Here is a 23,687-nt window from a genome sequence, read left to right on the forward strand (position 1 = left end):
GAAGCTGGCTACATTCTCCTTTTAAGTCCAAGATAGACACCAGAAGCACAGGACAAGGTATTCACGCTTCCTTTTACTCTGCAGCATGGCAATTGGAGGGGACATGAAAGAGAAGAGTGGAAGAGAGAGGGACAGTTCAAGCCCAAAGAAAAATCTGGGGAACAAGTCAAGTATTTCAAAAGGAATTGTCCCCCTCCTGGACAGTATTTCATACACCTTGCTCTGCAGTGACTGACATTGAAGGAGACCACCACACACATGCATTCTTGGGCACCAACCCCAGACCTTGCAGGGGGTTTTAATTAATGCCAGTTTTACAGTAATATCTTTGGAGGACAATGGTGAATACTATGTAAGTTTAGTTGGCAACTGAACTAGACTGTATTTTGCTTCCTCAGGGATGGCTTAATTGCTGCCTATCCAAAGGTGATTTATTTGATGATGAGATGATGATTGATTTGATGATGACAGAAAGATCATCCCATTGTATAGTGTGCAGAGGGAAAGATATGCAAACAATAAAATTAAAACCAAAACACTTCATTTTTCACTCTTATCTCTGATTACAATAGTTAGTTAGAGATTTCACACTGGAATAGTTTGAACCTGGCCCTGTATTGGCTGAATTGGAATAACACTCAAATTATTTTGATTTGTATGAGGCTTGATTTCTCAATGATTCCTGGCTGTCTCTGATGCATCTCTGAAGGAAGCAGAAGAACTAGCAGCAGCTGGAATTCCATTTTTTGCCTCTTTCTGAACTTTAAGGTAAAGCATATTCATGCTTGTTCACTTGAACAGCAAATCCTGGAACAAAGCATCAGAAAAAAAATTTGTATTCTTCACGTTCTTACAGCTGTAAGTGTTGTGGGAGTATCATTTGTTCCCCCATCCACAATTTTTCCATCTTACACCTCTTTCAGCTCTTCAGGAAATATCCTATAATTTGAGAACTCTGTCCTCCTTTCCACCAGTGCACCCATTAGTCTTTGGGCAAATCCAGCCTGGAATTTAAGGAAATCTTCGTGAGCTATGAGAGACTACATTCATGTAGGAGTTAGAATGACAGGGAAGTTATCAGGTATGTGGATGCCATAGGTTTCTTTGAGTTCCTTGAAGCCATGTTAAATTTTTTACCATTCCCCCCCTGAAATTTGCTAGTCTCCAATTTGTGCTATCAAACGGATTCTGAGGTTGTGATAAAAATGGAATGACAGAAACATCACTTTAAGCCAGATCACCCCAGTGACTTGTGGCCACTGCCATAGGCAGTGCTGTCTCAGAAATGGGTAAAATGGGAGGTAATGAACTCTGGTGGGAAGGTGGGGAGAATGCAAGGAACATCTTGAAATAATCTCATGGTGAAAGCCAGGGTCTCATGAAACTTTGTCCTTTGATTCAGCTTGACTAAAAAAAAACAGCCTTTGTGACAGAACATTGTTGATTTGGCAGATGAACCAAATGAGATGGATCTTATAGACTGCTATGTATTTCCCAAAATTATCTTAAAGGCCCTTAGACCTACTTTAAATCAGTGGAAATGAAATGCTTAAAGCCTTAGGTACTAAAATAGTACTTAAACACTACTGAGATAAGGAAAATCCAAACTCAGGATTTTCCTTACATTGCTTATTGCCTGTGATAACTATTAGTAAGTGGTTACAGCCCTTGCATTTATATCAGTGAATATCCATATTGTTGCAATTCTGACTGTATACCTACTTCGAGCAAAAGTTGCCTGTTTGGGAGCAGAGCTTTGAGGAAGTTCTGCTTCTTGTTTAGGCAACCTTACTCCTGCGTTACAGAGACCTCATCGTAAGCACAAGCTCTTGGCAGACACTCTGGTGATTACCCCAGTAAACACTGGCTAGCAGCTATACTGTCATTCTCAGTACTTATCTTTAGTGTAGCATGCATTTAAGTAGTCTCAGCGCTGAGAACCAGCTTCTTTACCTGGCTTCCCTTTCTGATCTTCTGTCTGTAGATGTCAGTCTGCTGCGACACCGATGGCCATCACCGCATGGAGTTGAACTGTTTATCTGACTGCTCTGAATGCCACCAGGTGGCAGGGCAGCTAAAAGTTGAGCATTACTTGAAAAAACATTGAGGATCTAAACTTGTGTCTTTTTACGAGGCACGGGGGTAGATGCTAAGCAGTAATAAGAACTGCCAGCTATTTAGGAATAGCTGGAAGAATTTTCTTCTGTAAAGATATCTCTTCTACTTAGCTATATACCAAACTAGTTCCTGAGAGCCGCACATCCACATCACTTTCAAGTAGCATGCTGTTTAGCTGTCAAGCCGGAGAAGATACTAGGCAAGGAAAGGGACTTTGCACCAAAAGAGAGACTCTCAGCGATGCAAGCAAAACTGGACTATGAACTCTAGGGAACAAACTTGGAGCTGAGTTCCCCTTTGCTCTATTACAGATCTCACCAGGAGATCCAATCCCACTTCCCATGTCTGGAAAAGCTGTGAAACTGGCATGGAGAAGCAGGTCCCACCAATGCTAGGCTGAAAGCAAACAAGTGTAGAGATGGGCACAAAGTCACAAAATGAGCAAAAGAAAGTGGTTCAGTAAAATAATGAAACCATAGGAAGCAGAGGATAGGTACAGAGAAAGCTAGGTGGCATCTGAGCAAAGGAAACTGAACAATGAAAGAAAAAGAAAAAAAAACTGAGCATAGATTAGGGCAGAGAGAGGTGTCTCAATGGGAAATGCTGTTCCCTGAGAGGGAGCAGGCAACCAAGAAAGGCAGAGCTTAGGTAAATTAGGCCAGAGATCTGAATTTGGTTTCAGGCAAAATCTGTTTAGGCCAGAGTCAGCTGGCCATAGAAGATTATTTGGGGAAGGAAGGTATAGGATTAACTCTATTTACTGTGAAGCCGTATAGTACTTGCTGCACTCTTTCAGTGAGGCCAGAGATGGCCCAGGGGCCTGCCTCCACCCTGAACCACCAGCCTGCGGCACTGCCCCATACCCATTACCTGTGCTCCTCACCCAGTGTACACCGAGACAGTCCTCCAGCGGTGACCTCACACGCAGCACAAAATGGAGGCCTGCAGAACAAGGCAGTTCTTTAACCTTCCCCTGCAAGCACCTTCTTATTGTCCTTTCAACCCTCAGCAAGCAAAGCCTCCTAAATTCTCTTTTTTTCTCCCATCCTTATCTCTGTGCAAGTGAAAAGGAAACATTTTATTAAAGCACTTACTGGATTATGGTGCTGAGCATCTGCTTTGCTGCCTTTTCCTTTTCCAGTGGAGCCAGCAACACTGCTGGAAGGAAGCAACCTGCTTCCTAGAAGGGAACCAAGCACAGAACAATAAAGAAATAATCAAGAGGGTATCCCAGGAGCTGTACACATAGCTGGTTTTACCCCAAACTTTTCACAGATCTGTGGCTCATCCACAGGTAAGAGTGAAAGGAATGTATCTACACACAACTTGACTAATGTTACCTTGACCTACTTCTCATTCCAGCTTGAAACACAAGGAAAGTAACTACTTAGCTTTCATTTAATTCAAAAAAATAATTGGCTGCTGGTTCCAGACTACTTCAATGACACAGCTGTTCTGGCTATAGCTTCTTGCCTTTAGAAGCTATGTCTGTAGCTATCTAACAAGTAATGAAGGCATTCTCCAACTTTCCCACATGTTTCCATCAGTCCCATTTTCAATTTCTGTATCAGTCTACTGTTATACACAAAAAATAGTTTAAAATAATAAAGCAGGTTCCAGTAGGTGACAGCATCATGCAGTCAAGTTAAGAAATGCCATTACTGAATAAATCTGTGCAACCTGAATGCCTTATCCTTAAGAATACACTTTGTGAAGCAGAGTCTAATCTTAGGCTCTCACAGTGTTTCTCTTCCTTCTGCTCCCTCCCTTAAGATTCCCACATCTGATCTCAGGGTTTAAGGAATTTGCCTGTCATCACATATCAACACCATGGCAAAAACAAGGATGAAATACTTTGCAAAATTCACAAACTTAAAACATTATTTTGCTTTCTGTAATCATCTTACATTCACCGTACACATTTCACAAGAAATGAGTATGTCTTTAATGTAACAGCCCTCTTTTTTACACCATTCTAGTTTATTCTTAGGTGACCCTCCATCCTATGCACTGATGGTTTAAAATTATTAAATATAATAATTTAATAAATAGTATAGTTTCTAGGAGTTTATGCATAGCTGTATTGCAACAGTAAATCTGCATTATAACTCTTTTCTTTGAATCAGAGGAAAATGGAAAGAGTTTGAATTAAAGAGTTGGTGTCAGTGTGGAACGTGCTAAGGGGGCAGAAGGAGCAGACAAATTACTTTGATGGCATACCTATCCACCATTCAATCAGGAAAGTTTAGAAAGCTGTACCATTCAGCTAATGAGGGATTCCTGCAATAAGATGGTAAGCCATGATGTTCTTCACAGGAACATTTTTTTCTTTTTAAACTATACATGATCATACCAATATTTCTATGGAACAGATGAGATGCAACTGTGTTTCAGCAGTTTTTCAAAGGTAGACTATCCCCTTTCCCTTTAAACCTCAGAGTAATTTAAAACTCTGAGGTTTAAAAACAAAACTGGTAAATCACTGCCATTTGTTGCTAAACGGTGGCTTTAAACAACATGAATTTGCAGTACCAGGGTTCTCCTCCATTTTGTATATATCCCAGCTCCAGTACTTTGAAATTTAATTATGATGTATGTTTGTAGGTAGTGACTAACAGACCAAGTAACTGAATAAAAACACTTCTAAAACAACTATGCATATTAAGTAACCTAGAAGTGTCTTAAATAAAGTGTTAAGGAGGGCTATAGCTAAATTTATATGCTGGTGTTGAGGCTAGGGGGAAAATCACCTCTGCCTCATGTAATATATACACTGGCATATGAGACATGTTGGCGCTTTAAAGCCAACTCAGAAAATAGCAGTTTTGGCAATGGCAGTTCTCTATGTCTTTATCTAGCTCTGGTAGCATAATGACCACAGACTGCTGCCATTTTTTTTTCTTTTCTGTAACTGTGCTCTCTCAATCTTAATAGCAAATTGGAGAATCCAAGAATGTGTACATGGGTTAGGAATTCTAAAATAATTCAGCTTAAGATCCAGACTTACAGTGGGCATCCAAAATGTTAGGTTACTTCATAAAAAAATCAGTTCGGTCTGATTTTACACTGTACATTAACTGTGGCTGAATATTTATTGTATAGCTCACTAATGGGCAAAACTAAAACAACCAGATGCCTCTCTGTGTCCCAAGGTGTTTTCTTTGCTTTCAGTTTAGCTTAACTCTGGCATTTCTTCAGTTTATTATGCTTGGTTATGGATAATTACAGTTCTTCCCTGTTGCATAAATTAACCCGAACTATCAATGTTCATTTAAATGTAATTTTGTCTAGGAATATTAACATGTATTGCCACACTTGATCTTTTGATAATTAGTCTTCTGTCAGGACTGGCTGTAGTACATAAATAGAAAACTTTCTAGTATTTGCAAAAATCAAAATAAATATATCTTTATATATCTTTTATATAAATATATCTTTTCTTTGCACTTAGAAAATGCAGGCTCAATTCTGCTACTTCATGCACTTCACACATACACATAACTCTTTATTTCCTTCCTCTCTGCCCCTTCATCTATTACCACAAACACATTCTAAATGGTGTGGATGGTGACATCATCAACCTTTCTTACTGCAATCAGCAATGGCACTCAAGACTACATCTCTACAGTCTCCTGATTAGGTGAGTTGATTTCAACTAGTCAGAAAAGTAGCCATTATGTTTATCCCTTGTAACCATGGCTCTCCTGACATAAATCAAAAGTCCCTATACAAACCTGCATGTTTGTTGCTGTACCTTTATACACTTTTTTTTTTTTTTTTTTTAAATCTCTGCACTGAAGATGTAAGAGTAGATATGGTACAGCAAAAAATCACCACTCCTGCAGGGTGCACCATGCCAAGGTACTGAGAAACCACAGTGGAAGTTTTGCAGTGTCAGTATGAGATCACTGCCATTGACAATGGAGGTATAAAACCTAAAAATTATGTTGGCATTCTCTGTAATGATTATTTACATGGCATTTTCTGTAATGATTATTCTCAGTGTTGTATATTAATGATGTATATACCTGTGGGACAATAAGGAGTCAGCAGATAGGGAATCTATCCAGGAAGAGCAGCAGAGGCCACTGGAAAGGATCCCTACTTCCAATATCCATAACAAAAGGGGAACAGCTAGGCTGAATAACCTAGCGCTCTTCTACTGGAGAGTATATTGAGACAGCAGCTTCTCCCCAAGGTAGCAAGCTGGGAGCTCAGAGCGAGTTTGGCCTGTACTATCAACCTAGCACTTGGATCCGGATCTGAACTTTCATAGGTCAGCTACAGCTCTAGGATCCAGTGGGATTTTCTGGCAAGAAAAATAATGCAGGAAGGAAAATGTTGCACAAGTGAGTAAAGGGGTAAAAGGAGAGACAACCCAAGCCAATATAATAAAAGTTTATAGTGGATCACTTCCACTGGGCTTTACATGACACAGGTAGATGGGAGTGATAAGTGGATTTGTGGAAAGATCACACTTGGATTAAACTATGGGCATGGCAGGGGAGGCATAACAGCACTATTAAAAACAACACTGTGTTATGTCTGTGCCTGGGAGTGCTCTAGGATAAATGGAGTGCAAGGGGAACTGCAGTTACCCACAAGGTCAAAAGGAATGTGAAATCTTTTACTTGATGACAATAGACAATTTCTGACACTCAAGCAAAACAAACTAGTTTGCATTTACACTAATTTTCTGCACCCATTAGTATTTCTCATCACAAGTAAACACAAGCTGTTCATTCACTTTTGACAGGGAACAATCTTTCACACCTGCTTGGTCTTAGTGCAGTGCTACAAGGGCAACAGGAGTGAATAAAGCTCAAACATTTGTGAGGGGAGCTGTGGCCTGCTCAGGATAATCCCAGACCTGTGGAAATGGTAGCCTGGACAATGCCATGGTGATACAGTGAAAACCCTCACACCACCAGGCACAAAGCAGCTATTGCCTTTTATGGTGTCATTTCCAGATCCCTTCAAAAAGAGGCAATTTCATGGTGTTGGGCCTCCTAGCCTTATAGTATTTATTTATCACTCTTGCTCTGAGCTGATGACACTGAACTCTTTCTTCCCACAAGTTTAGTAGACTTCCCACAAGTTGAAGCAGACCCTTCAACACAAGGATCTACAGAAGCTCATTCTCAACTTCTGCTTCTTAATAGCAGCTCATTAGCTGTCTTCTGCTGTGAAGGTTCCTGACATGCTGCTTTTTCATATCACCACATTTAACACCTTTATGTCTCTCCCTCAGGACAGGCAGGCTCTGTATATAGCACCCCACTTCCTAATTATAGCATACAGTATGGCTCTCTTCTCCCTCTGCATGATCAATAACTCCACTTGTTTTTCCTGTTCTTCCAGAGTTTCAATACCAGCCCCTTGGATTGTCTTGTGCCTCTAAGTATACAAGCACTCATGCTGTGAGTTGTTCTGCAGAAGTGGAGAAATCTTACAGAACATCTCACAGAACAGAGGTCTCTGCAGAACATCTCACAGTATCACATCTTCATTGCTGTTACTAAGATACAGGCAATTTCAAGCAGGGATCTTATGGACACTCTTGATATCTCAGACAGGGCTGCTGCAGAGATTGAGACACCTCAGTCTGTCTTCAAAGTAAACTGGCTCCCCTTTCTGACCCTTGTAATCTTTTTCAACAATCCCTTTTCACACAATTCCTATAAAGATTTTACTGTTCCTTTCAACCAACTTACTTTCTTGCCATCCACATAATCCCTAGTATCTCTTACCATCTCAACCTGCTCCTATTCCAGAATCTTTTAGCAACAAATATTGAGTTTTGCCTTCCACAGTTCCTAACGATTTCCCAATCTCAAAAGCTTAGTCTTTTCAATCATACTTTTCCCAAAATCTTACACAGTCCCTTCAGCCTCATTCTCAAAAACAGACTAAAACTGATTTAAATTTTCCATACTTTTAGCTTTAGGCTGATGCTCAACAAGAAATGCTTCAATCCAAAACAGTTCATTTTAACAAACTGAAGCAAAACTGCAAACAGGGTCTGAGATCAAGGCAGCTGATACAACCTCAACAACAGATACTGCAATAGTTCTGCCTGCTATGGAACTAAAGAGAACTTATAATGACTATAATCATCTCTGCACTGTGAATGGATCCAAGCTGACTTTAATCAACTACTTCAACTTTAATCAAGTACTACACTAAGAGCCCAGCCTTGGCAGTCAAAAAGCTCAGTGCAGGTTAGCTACCTGATTACCCACCTTCTCAGGAGCATACTGCTTTGTTCAGGAAGCACTGTTTCTGTAATTCCCATATCCAAACTATCTAGTTTATAAAAGGGCACTGCATTCAGAAAAGCAACCATTGAGATACTCTCCATAGAAACATGCTCTCCATAGAAACACATAAACACACTAATTCTTTGCAATCTACTGTAACTCCTTCTGCAGTGTGTACAGCACTATTCATGCTACTGAAACGCACTTCCCCTTCCCATTCTCTCCCCATTACAGTTTGCATGCTAGCTTCTCTCCCCATTTCTCTGAGCCTATCATCTACCTATGCTTCCCAAATCTTAAGTATAGCTATACAAAAGATTTTGCCAAATGGATGTGGCTCAACCTGACATATGCTTCTAGAAGCACAAGCAGAGGATTTTTTTCTGGTTTTCTTTCTTTCTTTTTTACCTGGTGAGCTGGAAGTACTGGGTGTGCAGTCACTGTCATCCAGCCACATACTCTGTACCATTGAATCCTGTTTTGGAGGGCCCTCAAGAGAGCACATCAGCTCCTGGAGAGGGCAAAGAAGATGTGTTTTAATAATGCACTTGGTAAAATCAGGGAGGTAGCCTGTTTGTTAGAGATCATACACCCACCCTGTCATTCTCCTCTTCGTCGGATGTTTCATTTTCCCTCAAACCACTACAACAACTGCTTACACTGGATGAAGAACGTGAGAATGGCTGCATCACACAGTATCCTGAAGTCTGATTCCTGAGCATTCTGTGAAATGCAAGCATTCAACATCATCATGCTTATTGTTACACATAGGCTTGCACTTTTTGTGACATAGCTTTATTATATAGCAGTCAGAAACAGTAAGAATAAATTATTCATTCACAGCTAGTTTTTTCACCTAGGAACAGAATTCAGGTGAACTGGCTTGCATTCCTTAATTTCTAGTTGCTACTTCATTTAGTAGAAACACCACTTCTTGTTTCCATTCTGGATAACTGTATGAAAGGACAAGACTAACTGAATTTTTAAGTCACAGACCTAAGTGTCTTAAAACAGAGTGAGTCAAACCACCTGCATTTAAGCACTGTTTACCTCTAGACATTCATTAAAATCAACAGATGCCTTCATTTTGGAGATCAGAGATTTTAGGAGCATGATTTTAGGAGCATACATGACAAGGTTTAAACTGAGTATAAAGAGAAGGCACTACCCAGCCTAGGCCACCCATTCCCACAGCCGCTGTCAGCCTATCATGTTTGGTCTTATGTGAAATTCCAGACAGTACAAGGGGACTATAAAAGCACACTTTTCATGTCACAGAGCTTATAAACTGTCACTGCTGTGTTTCTGGACTGCTGTAACAGGAGTCAGGAAAGCGTATACACATTAACCAGTATTATAGAATGGTTAACTAAGAAAGTTTAAGGAAGCAGTGGGGAGGTAGAAACAAATTACTGAAGTCTGCATTATTTTAGGATGTCTCAGTGCCAAACTATTAGGATCAAGTGCCAAGCTCTTCCACAGACAAGTCAGAACTCTCCTCCTGCTTACAGATAGGAACATACCTAGGTCAGGATGCCCATCCTGGTGATTCTGCATGTGCCCAGTTGCCAGTAGACTGGCTCCTGTAGGTCCATCCCACTAGACTTTTAGCTCCCACAGGGTCATTACAAAGGGAACATTCAAAGCAAACTGTATTGGATCACTTGACCACCACTCTCTCAAATGTCACAGACACTGAGGTAGCCTGGTGCATGTTTCCTATCTGTCAGGAAAGACCCTTAAGGTCAGCTTCTCCCAGCTCAGAATTTGGGATCCACTGCTTGCAGTCATCTAGGAGAAAGAGCAGTCCATGCGGCTGATATGCTTACATGGTGGAAGCCTAACATTTTATGGTGAAATACTCACTGCCTGCACAAGAGACCAGCTAATAAGAGAGAGATGAAGTGCTTAAAAATGTTAAGAAACCCAAAAAAGCTAAGAGAGGCAAGAAAGATAAGACACCTTTAACATACTAAATATATTTATTCCTTCAGAAACACTGCAAAATGTGGCCAGTCTTGACCTACAAGCAGTAATGAAACCTAAAGTCCCAGGCATATTACATGCCAGCATGCAACAGGGAGAACAGTAAAGATAGGGCCGATATAGGCCAAAGATATTTCCTCAGGAGATTAGGAAATATATTTTGGAGGAAATGAAGGCCAACATGCTTCGCCCTTGGCAGAGCAAATCAACAACATGAATTTAAGTGAGCTGGGACCTAGATTTCCACAAAGTATCTCCTCCTCAGCATCCTTCCTCAGCAGGTTTCTCCATCCTCATTCTCTGCACTGCACTTCCTGACCTATGTCATCCAAAGGCACTAGAGACAGAGGTGGAAACATGTTCTTCTGCTCTTGCCTTCTGCAAGTCAAGCTGTTCTCTTCTCGCTCATCTGAGGGGAGGGAAAGAGAAGGGGAGGCACTCAAGGTGGCCTCCTTCCCCCATAATTAGTAGAGGCTGGTTCAGTGGCTGCTGATTGGGCAATGGGAAGGGCATAGAGCCAAAATGCTCCAATAGGAGCTATCCGTCCATCTCCCTTTCCCAGGATTCCTGCTCCAGGAAGTGCCAGTGGAGCGTTACTCGGTGCCACTTGGTCCTTCCACAGTCCTTGAGGTCCTCTAAGTAAGTTCATGCTCCTCTTAGCCAGGACTCTCATTTCACCCCAAAAGTCTTGCCAGTGTCTTCAGTGAGGTAACCAATGACTGAGTAGCATCCGGTCCACTCCTGATTGGCTTGATGTCCCCACTCAGATGTGTCTGAGGAGGGAAAACACACACACAAAACACCCATGTACTTTTCCTAGGATTTGGACATACACAGTACAGTGCTTGATTTTTCAGATGCAACCCAGAAAGCTGTCTGATCCTGAGGAGTTTCGCTACCTGGTTACTTAGGCTGGGTTCATTCTTTTGAGTCTGTCCCTTGGGAAGAAGGATTATTTGGAAGGCTACCTGGACAGTGGAGCAGAAAAACTAAGGACAACTCCCTGTATGTGGGAGAGAAGACACTGTTAGCCCAAGTGAACAATGTAGTTTCATGGATTGTAGGCTGATCACTGCAGAAGGGTGTGTAGGAAATCAGCATGCAAGGACAGAAAGTAAGTGCTGGTTTGTCTCTACTGTGAAATAATTAATCTATTATTTATGTGTTCCCTTTGCATTTATTTCCAGGTTGGTTTTAACAGAACACAGATGAAGAGTTTGATCATTAAATTCTGGAATCTGAAATTATTATTTCAGACCAGCAGCAACATGCTGGACACTTTTGCGACAGAGAAGTTTCCTATGATACTACTCCCTGGAGAGAACCAGGAGTGGATTGATGACATACTACCAGGGATAACATTTTTAATATGGGCTGTGTAAATTACTCTAGAACCAGCTGGAACTCTTTTTGCATTAGAAATATGCCTATATCATGATCCTGATTTGTGGTTCCACAATTAATCAACAATGGAGTATTTCAGTAGAATTTCAGAGACAGTGCTACTGAGACAGACTGTTAGAATTACACTCCTAGCCTGTTCCTGCAATACTGTGCTAATTTTCACTGTCTTGGTGAAAATGGTGTGCTTTAGATGGTGGAATTACATGTCCTTGATTCCCTCTCCCAGATATGGTGCAGAAGGTATGACTGCATGTGGGCTGGTCCCTAACTCTGAAATCACAACTCTAACTCTGGCTAATCACCAATTATGCAAAACTCCATGCTACATCCCACTTCGTAAACAAACTGTCCAGGAATGGGCTAAGCCACCGCAACTGTGAAAAGACTTTTTCCTGGTGATCATACAAGTCGTTTTGAGTCCATGACTGGAAAAAGATGCATAGTGAGAATCCTGGGGACAGAAGTAGACAGACTGCCAAATCATACAGGTCATGCCTCATGTGCATAAACAATATTCATGCAAGTATTGTTAGTGAAATCCCATGCTATGTTTGCTCTCTGAAAGCATGTGATATCAATTTGAAACAGCCATTGCAGCTGGCTCGCCTCCTCAGCTGATGAATGGAGAATGGAGGGTGGGAAGCAGGGGAAGCCCACAATCAAATGCAGAAATCAGGAACACATGTCAAGAAAGCTTCATCATTTTTTTCCAGGACATGCACACATTCTACAGTAGACTAACCAGGGCTGGCCGAGCTATGAGATGTTTTCTTACTAGGCATAATTCTTGCTGATTATGCAAGTTTACTTCAGCCACCTAATCAGAGCAAGAGTCCCTCACATGTGCCTAGCTAGGGACTTCTAGTTCACTAACAACATCCCAGGCAGGATGAGGAAGGGGAGGTGGAATGATGTGGTAATACTGGAAGATGGGGGTTGCTGACCAACCTGTGGTTCCATGTCCTGCATTCTCTCTTGTCCTTGGCTGCCAGAGCTAGCATCTTAAATGGTCTGTATCTCCTAGCTGTGCTCCCATCCTCCTCGCCACCAAAATTTTGGACACCCACCCAACCCAAAAACTAGTATCACAAAAACATACTTACCAGAACTCTGCATCTTGGCTGTGACAAAATTCTGGCCATACAATTCTGGGCAAAAAAAATCTTACAGCATACAATTGGGTAGCTGAACTACTGCAGATAGCCACCAGCCTGTAATTCTTAGGGAGCACTGGGTCTAGTTGGAAGGAAGGCCCTTCCTTGTCAGACTTGGCACCTGGAGCAACTACAACCATAGAGGCCTGGCTCTAGGGCACCTCCTGAAATTTTCTTAAAGCAACCCCAGTCCTGAGAAAGGGACATGCCCTATTACAAAGTACTCAGTGCCCTTTTTGACACAGGTGTCATCCAAGTTCTCATGAAAAAGATCAGTTGTGGCAAGCTGTTCCAGAAAGTCAGCTACAGTCTTGGATTTAGAGACAGGCTACCGTGGAGTCTTGGAAATGTAAATGTGTGGTTTCCGTGAAGTCCTGAAGTATCCTAGATGGGATCACATCCCAGCATTATACAGCTTAGCAACAGCAAAGCTGCATGACCAGGAACGTGCATTTTTCCAGTTTTTGACCACCAGAAACTGGAGAACTATTTTGCAGACTACTGCATGAAGTGTTTTGCAGGAGAACACTGGGTGTGGTATGGCATGCTTTAGCAATGAAACATAGGTGCAACACACGAAACCCTGCTGTAACACCTGCTGTAACGCTTTGGGAGGACTGAAGGCAGGCTAGTTCACGCTGGTTGGGAGCAGCGGCATGAATCCTGCTTAAAGAGGCAGAACTTGAGTACAACCCAACATCCCAACATACCCTTGTCCAAGCTTCTCCATGAAGCTCCAAAATCACTCCAGAGCAAACTATAGAGGAAACATATAGATGAGTAAGCATGGATAATTGGACAGCTAGGGCTTTGTGTATCCTGTTGGATGCAAGCTAACATTACAGTAAAGATATAGCCAAAATCACCTTTAAGTGGTCCAATCTTTCTTCACTGGCTGTTTAAGAAAGCTGAGTTACTTACTTACATGCTCTGAATTACTGTGCCATGGCCAGACATGTAACTTTTAAGATGCTGCAATGCCTGATGTGGACAATCTCAGTAAAGCCTCCAACAGAGCAAGACATGCACCACACTTAAGCCAATACCAGACACAGTGAGCATCTTTCAAATATTGAAATTATTTTCAACTCACTTGCTCTTCCTGCTGGGGAACTCTGGGGAGCTGGGACTGGATGATCCATCAGACTTCAGGTCAAAGAAAGTTCCTGGACTCTCCAGCACCTTCTGTATCCTCTCTGCAGTGTCTCTGCTGGGACAAATGAGAAACCAGCTATACCCCCGGGCCAGAGTTAACCACTATCTATTCCAACACTTCCTTACAAGCCACAATACAAAGCTGTATCTCTTGTATACACATGAAAGGGAAACAAATGCAGTTGTGTTGAAAAGGGTAGACGCCTCAGATGTGACCTGTTGAGGGCAATATATTATAAATGTCCAACTTTAAGCTCCTTTTGAATTGATATAAAAACCTAAATTAATTTCAGTATTCTCCTTTAATACTTCAACTTTTTCTTCTACCCTCCCCATTTCATTGGTCTTAAGAAGCTTTAGGATTGATTAGAGAGCTTATATATTTATTGCATAAAGAAAAAGGATTCAGCAAATTTCCCTGTTTCAGGATGGTTTCAATAGTTTTATTGCTACTAGTACTTGTGAAGACACTTCTGAAGAAAGCTGTCTGTGTGAGTAACGGAAAAGTGGGGTGTGTTTAATTAAGCATTGGAAAACTCAGGTTTTTGTTGGGGGTTTTTTGTGACTTCAGTGATGGAGTTCACAAAGTTCCTCCTCTGCTCTCTTGGTCAGTTGATCCTACCTGTACCCTTCACACCACAGTTCCTCATGCCCTCACTTGTGCTAGTACAACTGTTTGTGAAACTGGAAATTATCCTGACAAAAAACAATCCTGAAACTAAAACAACCCTGAAACTTCTATGACATATGAACAAGCAGGATGGACTGGGTCAGCTCTGTCATCAAAGCCTGCATATCTTTAAACTACAGCTTCAGGGTGAAGTCACACATGACGTTGAGCTCACTGTTGCCAGAGAGAGTGCCTGCTCCAGCCTCCTCTACTCTTGCTGAGTGTACTTTCCATCAGTCCGGGTACCCATCAGACTTCTCCATGAGCCAGTTCATGGCAGAACCTGGCAGACAATTAATCCAATGAAAGAAAGTTGATACTTTTTCTGTTAGATTAATGGGCTGAATCAGTTCCATGAAGGGTCCACTAACCATCTGAGCCATCACAAGAAATAGGACAGGACTGGGTAGTTGAAAGAGACACTGGGAGGAGGAAAGTATATCTGCTTTTCAGTAGCAATGAACTGTTAGAACAGACCAGTTGCTAGTGAAACTACACTTTCAAGAATCATCCAAAAAGTCTTTCACAAAACACAAGATAAGGCTTACTGTTCCTCGTATCTAAGATTACAAACAAGGAAAAGGAAAGCTAGATAAACCCAACTGCTTACCAATTTCCTTCTAGCAAAGAGAAAAAAAAAAAAAGAAAATAAATCCAGTGGTTTTCCTTGTTGCAGAAAACTTTTACAGATCTTTTAAGGGATAGTGAAGGATGTTGTACACAAAGTAATGGATTGAGGGGCACAGCTGCATAAGGTACTTAAAGTAGTGAGGAGCTGTGGCTACTGTGTTGGCTTAGACTGTTAGAGGGAAGTTCTCAGATGATTTTATTTTTCTCAAAGAAAGTTCTATGCTATTTTTATTCATATTAGGTCATAGGCACCTCATTAAGGTCCAAGAGAATAACTGGAAAGAAGGGAAAATGTAGTAATTCTTGTTGTGATATCACTAGTTTTCACATTAAAGATGGCTTTTCGCCTTTTACACTGAGTCTTTAAGCTGTTCACTGGAATTCTTGCAAGTGGGAAAACTGTATATTAGTTGCAGAGCACTCATTACTTTTCAGACTATAACCTTACAAAGGTGTCTCAGCTAGAGCCGAGACAAATTTATTGGTTTAACTAAATAATCTCTCATGACCAGTGGACAACTTTTGAATGGTTATAATTCTGCCAAATATGCCAAATCACTCCTTAAACCTGTGAGTTACCCCTTAATTATAATTTTTTCTCAGACCATCTAACTTAAATGCTAGTCATTTTGACTTAAAGCTTTTTTTAAAAAAATCCTTTTTTTAAGACATCAGAAGTTTTGTCTATTTGAACTTTTTAACATGAAAACAAACAAACAATCAAGCACCCAATTCCCTTTCATAGGACTCTTATCTAAAAGTGGCAAATACAGAACAGGAGAACCAAGAGTCCTGGATCATACTGCACAATATTTAAGAGCGATCTTACTATGTTCCTCCACCCATCTCCTCCCTTCTTCCTCAAATATTGATTCTCCCCAATTGCAAATGTCCTTTTTTATTTTGTTTGGTTCTGTCATTTGTCCATTTCTCCATTAACCAATAATCAGGCTTTTCTTCCCATTCCGACCATTTCCATTTCAGTTCTCATTCCTGTCAATTCCCTTTCTGTCCTTATATGTGCTTTTCTATCCCCCTTTTCTCATCTCCTCCTGTTTTTTTTCTCTCTTTGTCTCATCTTCCCACAGCTCATACCTCTTTTCCTCCTGTATGTTCTCAATGCCAATGGCACTACTCCGTCGCCCATGGAAGCGGCTGGCTCGAGTACGTGATGGGCTCCTACCAGGCAAGGCAAAAGACTAGAAAAAAGGAAAGTGTGACAGAAAGGAGGGAGGGGAACAAGACAGGAAAAACTGGAGAACTGGAAGCATGGGAGAGGGAGTTTGCGATGTGGATCCAGATCCTCTCCTTTACTTTGCAACACAGTAGCATGGCCCAGCTCCACCAGTGCAAGAAGGAGTACTTTCTGTCAGTGAGAAAGAGAAGCTAGGGCTTACAAAGGTGGTATGAGAAAGAGACAAAGATATAGAAACAAAGGCAGAACAAGATACACAGCCAGTATACAGCAAAAGAAGCTCAGGAAGGGAGGTATCCCCATATGATGAGAAAAGGAGAGGCAGAATCAGAAGGGTAGAGAAAAGTAGAAGTTAAAGGAGAGAAGGAGGCAGCAAACCCAAGTCATTACTATTCTGTGACTGTTGTGCTGACATAAAGAATGCATACAACTGAGTAAACTGTCACCAAGAAATTTCCACACTGAAAGGCACCTTCTTGGCTTACTCGGACATTTTTTTGTAGTTTGCCTGTATTGATATCTGTCCTGGTTTCAGTTGGGATAGAGTTAATTTTCTTCCTAGTAGCTGGTATAGTGCTGTGTTTTGGATTTAGTATGAGAATAGTGTGATTAAACACTGATGTTTTAATTGTTGCTAAGTAGTGCTTATACTAGTCAAGGACTTTTCAGCTTCCCATGCTCTGCCAGCTGGGAGGGGACACAGCCAGGACAGCTGACCCAAAGTGACTTAAGGGCTATTCCATCCCATATGATGTCATGCTCAGTATATTAACTGGGGGGAGTTGGCCAGGAAGCAGCATCGCTGCTTGGGGACGGGCTGGGCATCAGTCAGCGGGTGGTAAGCAATTGCATTGTGCATCACTTGTTTTGTACATTTTTTTACCATTATTATTATTATTATTTTATTTTCTTCTGCTGTCCTATTAACCTGTCTTTATCTCAACCCATAGATTTTACTTTTTTTTCCAATTCTCTCCCCCATCCCACTGCGGGGGAGGGGGAGCGAGCAGCTGCATGGTGCTTAGTTGCTGACTGGGTTTAAACCACGACAACATTGCAGTGCAAAGACCACAATCAGCTGGATGCACTTTGACCAAGGTAACCATGTTTCCAATATCAGAAACATGGATCCTTTTCTGGAAGCATTTGTCATGGATTTGTTATGCTTACACTGATCACGTATGTTTAGTACCCCTATCAAACAAGAAAGGCTTTGATAGTGACTAGAAATATTCATTTTTTCTCACCCCAAACTTTATTCTGCTGTTTGTTCCCAACATGCAAATTCTATTTACAGCAAAACAGCATCTTGAATAAACATTGTGCACCTGTTTATATTACAGAAAAGAATCTGATTGGTGAAATTGAAGAAAATGGAACAGATCTAGTGTCCTTACGTTCTCAGCTCTTGCCATATGACAATACAGTACCATTCTGGTCAAACCACAGTGCATGCAGTTTTTTAAGTTATGGCAACATGCGCGATCTAATCCAGGATAGCACAGATAGATATCGGATGTAGAATCATGTTTGGCTTTCTTCTCCCAGTCTGCATCAATCTCAGCTCTAGTTTACAGATAAACTGGGGCTAGAGATAGGCACAGACAAAACAGACTGCAACACATGCTGTTACCACTTGTGAAATGGGATGATACAACAAAAAGAGATTCACAGAAGGACAAGAGGACAAACTAATAAGGAAAGAGAAATAAAATGTATGGGTGGGTCACAAAGGTATGCCGGGTTTCTTCTTACAGCCCACCCAAATACCTTACCGCAGCAATGACCTTAGGGCCCTCGGCGACACTCTGGCTGAGGGCAAGGCCACCTGTAGTTGGGCGGCTGGGCAGGGTGGCTGGCTGCTGCTTTCTCATGGATATCCCCATGGTATCCAGGCTCTGGCTGCGGCCTCTGATCACCCGCTGAACAGAAGGGAGGCAGGGAAACAGACAAACACAGACATGCACACGGTAGGGCAGCATGAAAAGCACCACAGATTGGGTGGAAAGTTGTGACAGACCAACACCAGAACCACAGAAATCCTAACTCCTAGAAGGCAGCATCTTAGACATTACCCATTTTTGGTCCTAGCTGATTCATGGAGCTCACTGCCAGGAAATAACTCTTCCTCAAGTATATCCTCTACTTTCACCTCCCTTGTCCTGTTGCAATAAACAGAGATTCCCTACCAGTATCCCAGCATACTGGATAAGACAGCATCATCTGGAGCAGTCCTACCCAGTACAGGCTACAAAACACAAAATCAAACTCCTGTTCAAGACTGTAAGGTTCAGTCTCACATGAACCTGAGTGCTGGTTCCAAGGGGAAAGCAGCCATATCAAAATCTGCAGCATTTGAAAAAGCCATTTTCTGAGTTTACTCAACCTTTTCCAGCCTTTTACACAGGTCATCTGTGTACATGACATGCAGATCACAGCATCTGCTAGAAGTCAGAAAAGGACATTTTGGGATAATTAGTGTAAGACATGGATGGGTATGAAATTTCTGGTTAGCAGCAAAGGCTGGGTAGACTGTACGTAAAAATATACCTCACCAAAGCACCCCAGCTCTGACCAAAGCTACGCATATAACTACCAAACCTACATGTGAATGGATTAGTTTCACAGCCCTTAATGACTCTAACCAGCCCACCATACAAAGCAGGTGGAGGTCACCTGAAGAAATCCTATTTATAATAAGTCTCTCTGTCCAGACAGATAACTTATTATACAAAAGAAGTGGTGAGGCACTTCCCCTTTCCCACTTCTGTGGGAAGTAGATGGGAAAGTGATATAAGATTCTCTCTGTATAATCAGTTTAAAACTCAGTGTGCCTGTTCATACAAAAACTTTGCTTTCTCATATCATCTTGATTACTATTAAAAGTAAGTTCTGTCACTTGATCCTGATTTATTAAAAAAAAAAAAGAAGAGAAAAAAGTGTCCTCTACACTGAACAAAAGTAAATTAACTCTGGCTTTTAGAGGTAAGTAAAGCATCACAGTTTATCTAGACAGTACACTCACAGATATGTTAGAAACTCTCTTGCAGTGGCTCTTGCAACTCTTTCAGTTATAATGAAAATTAATTGGAAGAGATCTGCTGTAGGAACTGAAAGCTGCTTGCTACTAGTTATTAAAATTCCTCTTGCAAACACTCACTCCTTTTTCTGTAAGTCATGGAGTGAAACCCCATCTGACACTAGACACCAGCATGAAGCATAAAGAGTTTGACTTCTCAGGGACAGTATGGAATTCCACCCTGGACCACGCTGTAGCTCTGTAGAAAGGAGCAAAGGAAGGGGAAAAATGTCTTTTCTTGAGAGATATGGTAAAGCACAGTTGAAGATGCTCTAAAGAAAGGCTGCTGGATGGAAAGACTTTTTTTCTGTCTCACCCTAAGCACAGCTGATCAGCAGGGTCAATATTCCTTGGAGGGACACACAATGAGCTTGAGAAAAGTGTGAGCCACTGAGTAAGAAATCAATCCACTATGGCTCACCTTGAAATTCTCGAGGAAGCCCCCACTGCCGTTCTCTATCTTGTCATCCTCCCCTATGGGCAATCCCATCATACTGCGGCTGCGAAGCTGCAGCTCCTCAAAAAGGCTCTCCAAGAGGGCACTCCGGGTTCTTTCCTGCATCAACATTGGGAATGGAAACACAGCTATTATTGGGAGTGGAGGGATTTTTTTTTTCCCCCTGTTTTTGCAATGAAAATTAATTTAAACAGTATGAAGTGGTTTTAGCTGTATAGTTATGGAATATGTTACTGTCACACCCAGCCCTTTTAAACTCTTTCTAAAGCAAGTCATAAAGGACATCAGTACTTTTCTACAGGTGACGAAACAGAGGCATAGATTGAGGGCAGTTTTTTCTAGATTAGGCAAGCAGCAGAGTCTGGAACAGAATTTTGGTACCTTGAACCAAAATCAGTGATACCAGTACGCATCCTGTAGCACAATACTGAGTTTCAGCTAATACATTTTGCTGGAGGAAATTCTGTATGCATCATATTCCCATTCTTACTTGAGGATTAGATCTTTACATTAGAATGTACCTGTTCATATTCTGTCACGCTTGCTGTGAAATACAAAGGAAACATCACATAGCTGAGTATAATCACATTTCATCTTCCTTTTTTAAGCAACACAAAATTAGAAGTAAAAGAAAGTAAAAAATTATACTGTATTTTCTTAATCTGGCAGTAATATAGTTCTACCATTTTTAATGGAAGCAACCAGGTAATAGGCCCACCTCTAATTTAGCAAATTTCTCAGCTCGATAGCAGCTGTACTCAGCATTGATGAGCTTGACCAGGAGGAATTCACGAAACTCTGCACTCTACAAGACAAGATGAAGACTAGACTGGAGATGAAAACAGTAATAAAAATATCACAAGAAAAGCTCTGCCTTATTACCCTTTAGACCTCCAAAGTCATCTAGCCAGACTGACAATACTGACTCAGAACACAAGGGTATGTATATACCATATCCCCCTGTCATCTAACACTGGACCAGAGAAACAAACCTTTCTGAATATGGCTGGATTTGGCAGAGGGGGTCCAAAGAAGGGGACATCATCTCGGGCTGTGACTGAAACCTGAAACAATATAAAGGGAAAAAACATAAGTATCGTAACACAAGTGAGACTATCAAAGCCTTCAAACTACTATGGTACATCTGATTCCTCCCGATTCATTTACATATCCAAGAGAGATATAATATGCTGTCCTGTGCATCCATCTGTTTGTGTACTCAGTGAATGGATGTGCTGATTTATCTCCCTGAAATTCAGTCAGCTAGATGTGCACACACTAAGAGCAACTAGGAAGAATGGAACTGATTGCTTTTTTAAGAAATATTTTTTATAAATGTTTTTAATAATAACCAGTGTATTTAGAACAAAAAAATAAGATGCTTCTATTCAGCCTGCAAGATTTATCTCCACTAGAAGAACCTTCGTCAATATGGTTATACTGACCTATTTTTTTTGACAGCGAATCCGCAGTGGAGTTACACTGCACACTGAGGAGAGTATCTCAGTGACACCACCTCTCTGAGTCACATGTGGTAAGCATACAAAAGCACTTTCACAGTAAGAGATAAGGAAATCCATGCTTTTGGTTTTTTCCTTAACATGCTCCTACCTGCCATACCAATGCCAAAAAAAAGTAACTGTAATGCAGTCCAGTTTTTACATACTGTCACTTGGCTCTTCACAGCACTCACCTATAATTATATGCCACTATCCTGCCAGATACATACAGCACTTAAGAATATTTCACGGTTATTTTTTTTGTTATGTTTGAGATGGAATAATACCATTATTTGCCATTTCATACAACAGGGAACAATGTCAGAACAACTTAACAGCAACTGCCTCAAAATAGCACTCCAGTGTAAATGTCACAGAGCCAATGAGAAGCATGAGTTTAATGAGAGGAAGAAGGAAAGGGGCCCTCAATTTAATTCAGATTTCTCACATTGTAGGCCAGCTCCCCTAATTACAAGGCCTTCGTCTCCCTCCCAATAGATATCTACCAGTTAAAATCCTGCTTTGCATTTTTAATTTTCTGATTGCAAAAATTGATTCAAAGAAATGCCATTAATATTCCAATTTAACCACTAGGCACTAAAGCTTAAGTAAATGGAACAATGGATGGAAAAAAATCTTCCCAAACTGCAGTCTCTTAGGTACTAGAATGCTCTCAAGGCAGAATGAGTTAAAACCCCTTTGGCAAAGCCTTTACAGAAAACTCTGCATTGGCTCTAGGTTCCTGACTGGTACTATTTCTTTTTCAGGAAATGATACAGGCAACCCTATTACACTGATAAAAACAATGCCATTGCAGACAGGCAAAGATGAAAACAGTAGTAGGAAGAGACAAGACAAATGGCAAGCTTCCCCAGCTCTTTCTCTTGTCATTAAAAAAAAATCCAGTGAATTTCTGTGCCCTACAAAACAGAGAGTGAGAGGAGAACTGGAATCCCATGCCCCTGATCAACATGAGGTTATCATGTCACTACAGAACTGGCTGCTCATAGCATAGGGAACAATGGAAGGTGGTTGTTCCACCCCCAGCACCCTCTTTGGTGGGAGAGGAGATGGGGATCCTGTCCTAATTTTGATATTCTTGGTGTTCTTGTAGACCTCCAAGGCATAAAGACTCATCATGACCAAATCAGAATTCCTACATAATATGAGACATAGGACTTTGATTAAAATGTTTCTACAATGGAAACTCCATCACAGAATGCAAGCTTCTATATATTTTCTGCTCTCTCAGCATGACTCAAAGTTGAGCATAAAGTTATATAGACATCCATACAGAGTCATGTGACAGAGAAAGAGCTGTGTCCAAAGGCTGCAGATAGGGAATTTGTGTTCTAGCAGGGCTTCTTTCAACTGGAGGGCCCTAACAGGTAGCACTTCCCTGCCAGATGGGCATCAGTTCTGTGATCCCCCAAATAAGATGTAGCTGGTTCGGATTCCATAGATTAGGCCAACCACCTGTATCTGACCTGCAGTCTCAGGCAGCGCAAGCTCTCAGCACTGTGCTCTGCAGCATGAGCAATGCAGACATGGCTGTCAGTCAGGTGAATGAGTTTTACCTGACTTATATAATGCAAGCAAGACATCCCCCAAAATGGCATCAATTGCTCCTTGTACTCTTTGATGTAAACGAAAATTTTTTATCTGAATTCATCCTGCTTCAATTCCCAAGCTTTAAGCTTCAGAAATTCATCAGCTCCTTTGAAAAACATACAAGTACATTCTAGTTTCATATGTAGATACTTAACAAATTGATCAAATTATTCTTTAACCTTCTATTTGCTAGAGGCAGTAAGCAGTCCTGGACTCCTTTCAGTAAAATACTTGTGCTCCAGAACTTTAATCATTCTCAGCCTCACCTCCTGGCCCCATCCAGCTTATCAATATCTTTATGAAATCTGAATACTCAAACATGAACACAGATTGCTAAATGGTAGCAATCACACCAAACAGAGAGGACCTCTGCAAACCTACAGAATAGAGAACAACATAGCAGGAAGGAGACTCCTGGTCAGAGATCAAAGAGTGGGTGAAGGGGAAGGAGAACTGGTGGAAGCTACTG

General features: G+C 41.2%; 1 protein-coding gene across 25 annotated transcripts in view; it reads right to left on the reverse strand.

The window, feature by feature from the left end:
- LOC140659469 (rap1 GTPase-activating protein 1-like) overlaps positions 1 to 23,687 on the reverse strand; it is a 73,946-nt gene that overhangs the window by 23,807 nt on the left and 26,452 nt on the right. For 14 of the 25 annotated variants that reach the window (XM_072879268.1, XM_072879260.1, XM_072879233.1 and 11 more), the window contains 10 exons: positions 21,101 to 21,172; positions 20,827 to 20,913; positions 20,073 to 20,207; positions 18,348 to 18,494; positions 16,473 to 16,576; positions 14,016 to 14,129; positions 8,975 to 9,101; positions 8,787 to 8,889; positions 3,213 to 3,298; positions 511 to 3,060 (listed from right to left, as the gene is read on the reverse strand). In XM_072879268.1, coding sequence (XP_072735369.1) covers positions 3,037 to 3,060; positions 3,213 to 3,298; positions 8,787 to 8,889; positions 8,975 to 9,101; positions 14,016 to 14,129; positions 16,473 to 16,576; positions 18,348 to 18,494; positions 20,073 to 20,207; positions 20,827 to 20,913; positions 21,101 to 21,172 — 999 coding nt within the window. In that variant the 3' untranslated portion in view covers positions 511 to 3,036. Of the gene's footprint in view, positions 1 to 510; positions 3,061 to 3,212; positions 3,299 to 8,786; positions 8,890 to 8,974; positions 9,102 to 10,217; positions 11,138 to 13,661; positions 13,680 to 14,015; positions 14,133 to 16,472; positions 16,577 to 18,347; positions 18,495 to 20,072; positions 20,208 to 20,826; positions 20,914 to 21,100; positions 21,173 to 23,687 lie in introns of those variants that run through there. The other 11 variants (XR_012045148.1, XR_012045147.1, XR_012045146.1 and 8 more) reach the window with 11 other exon arrangements.

This window comes from Ciconia boyciana, chromosome 1 (assembly GCF_034638445.1).
Source record: "Ciconia boyciana chromosome 1, ASM3463844v1, whole genome shotgun sequence".
In the NCBI taxonomy this organism is placed as follows: Eukaryota; Metazoa; Chordata; class Aves; order Ciconiiformes; family Ciconiidae; genus Ciconia; species Ciconia boyciana.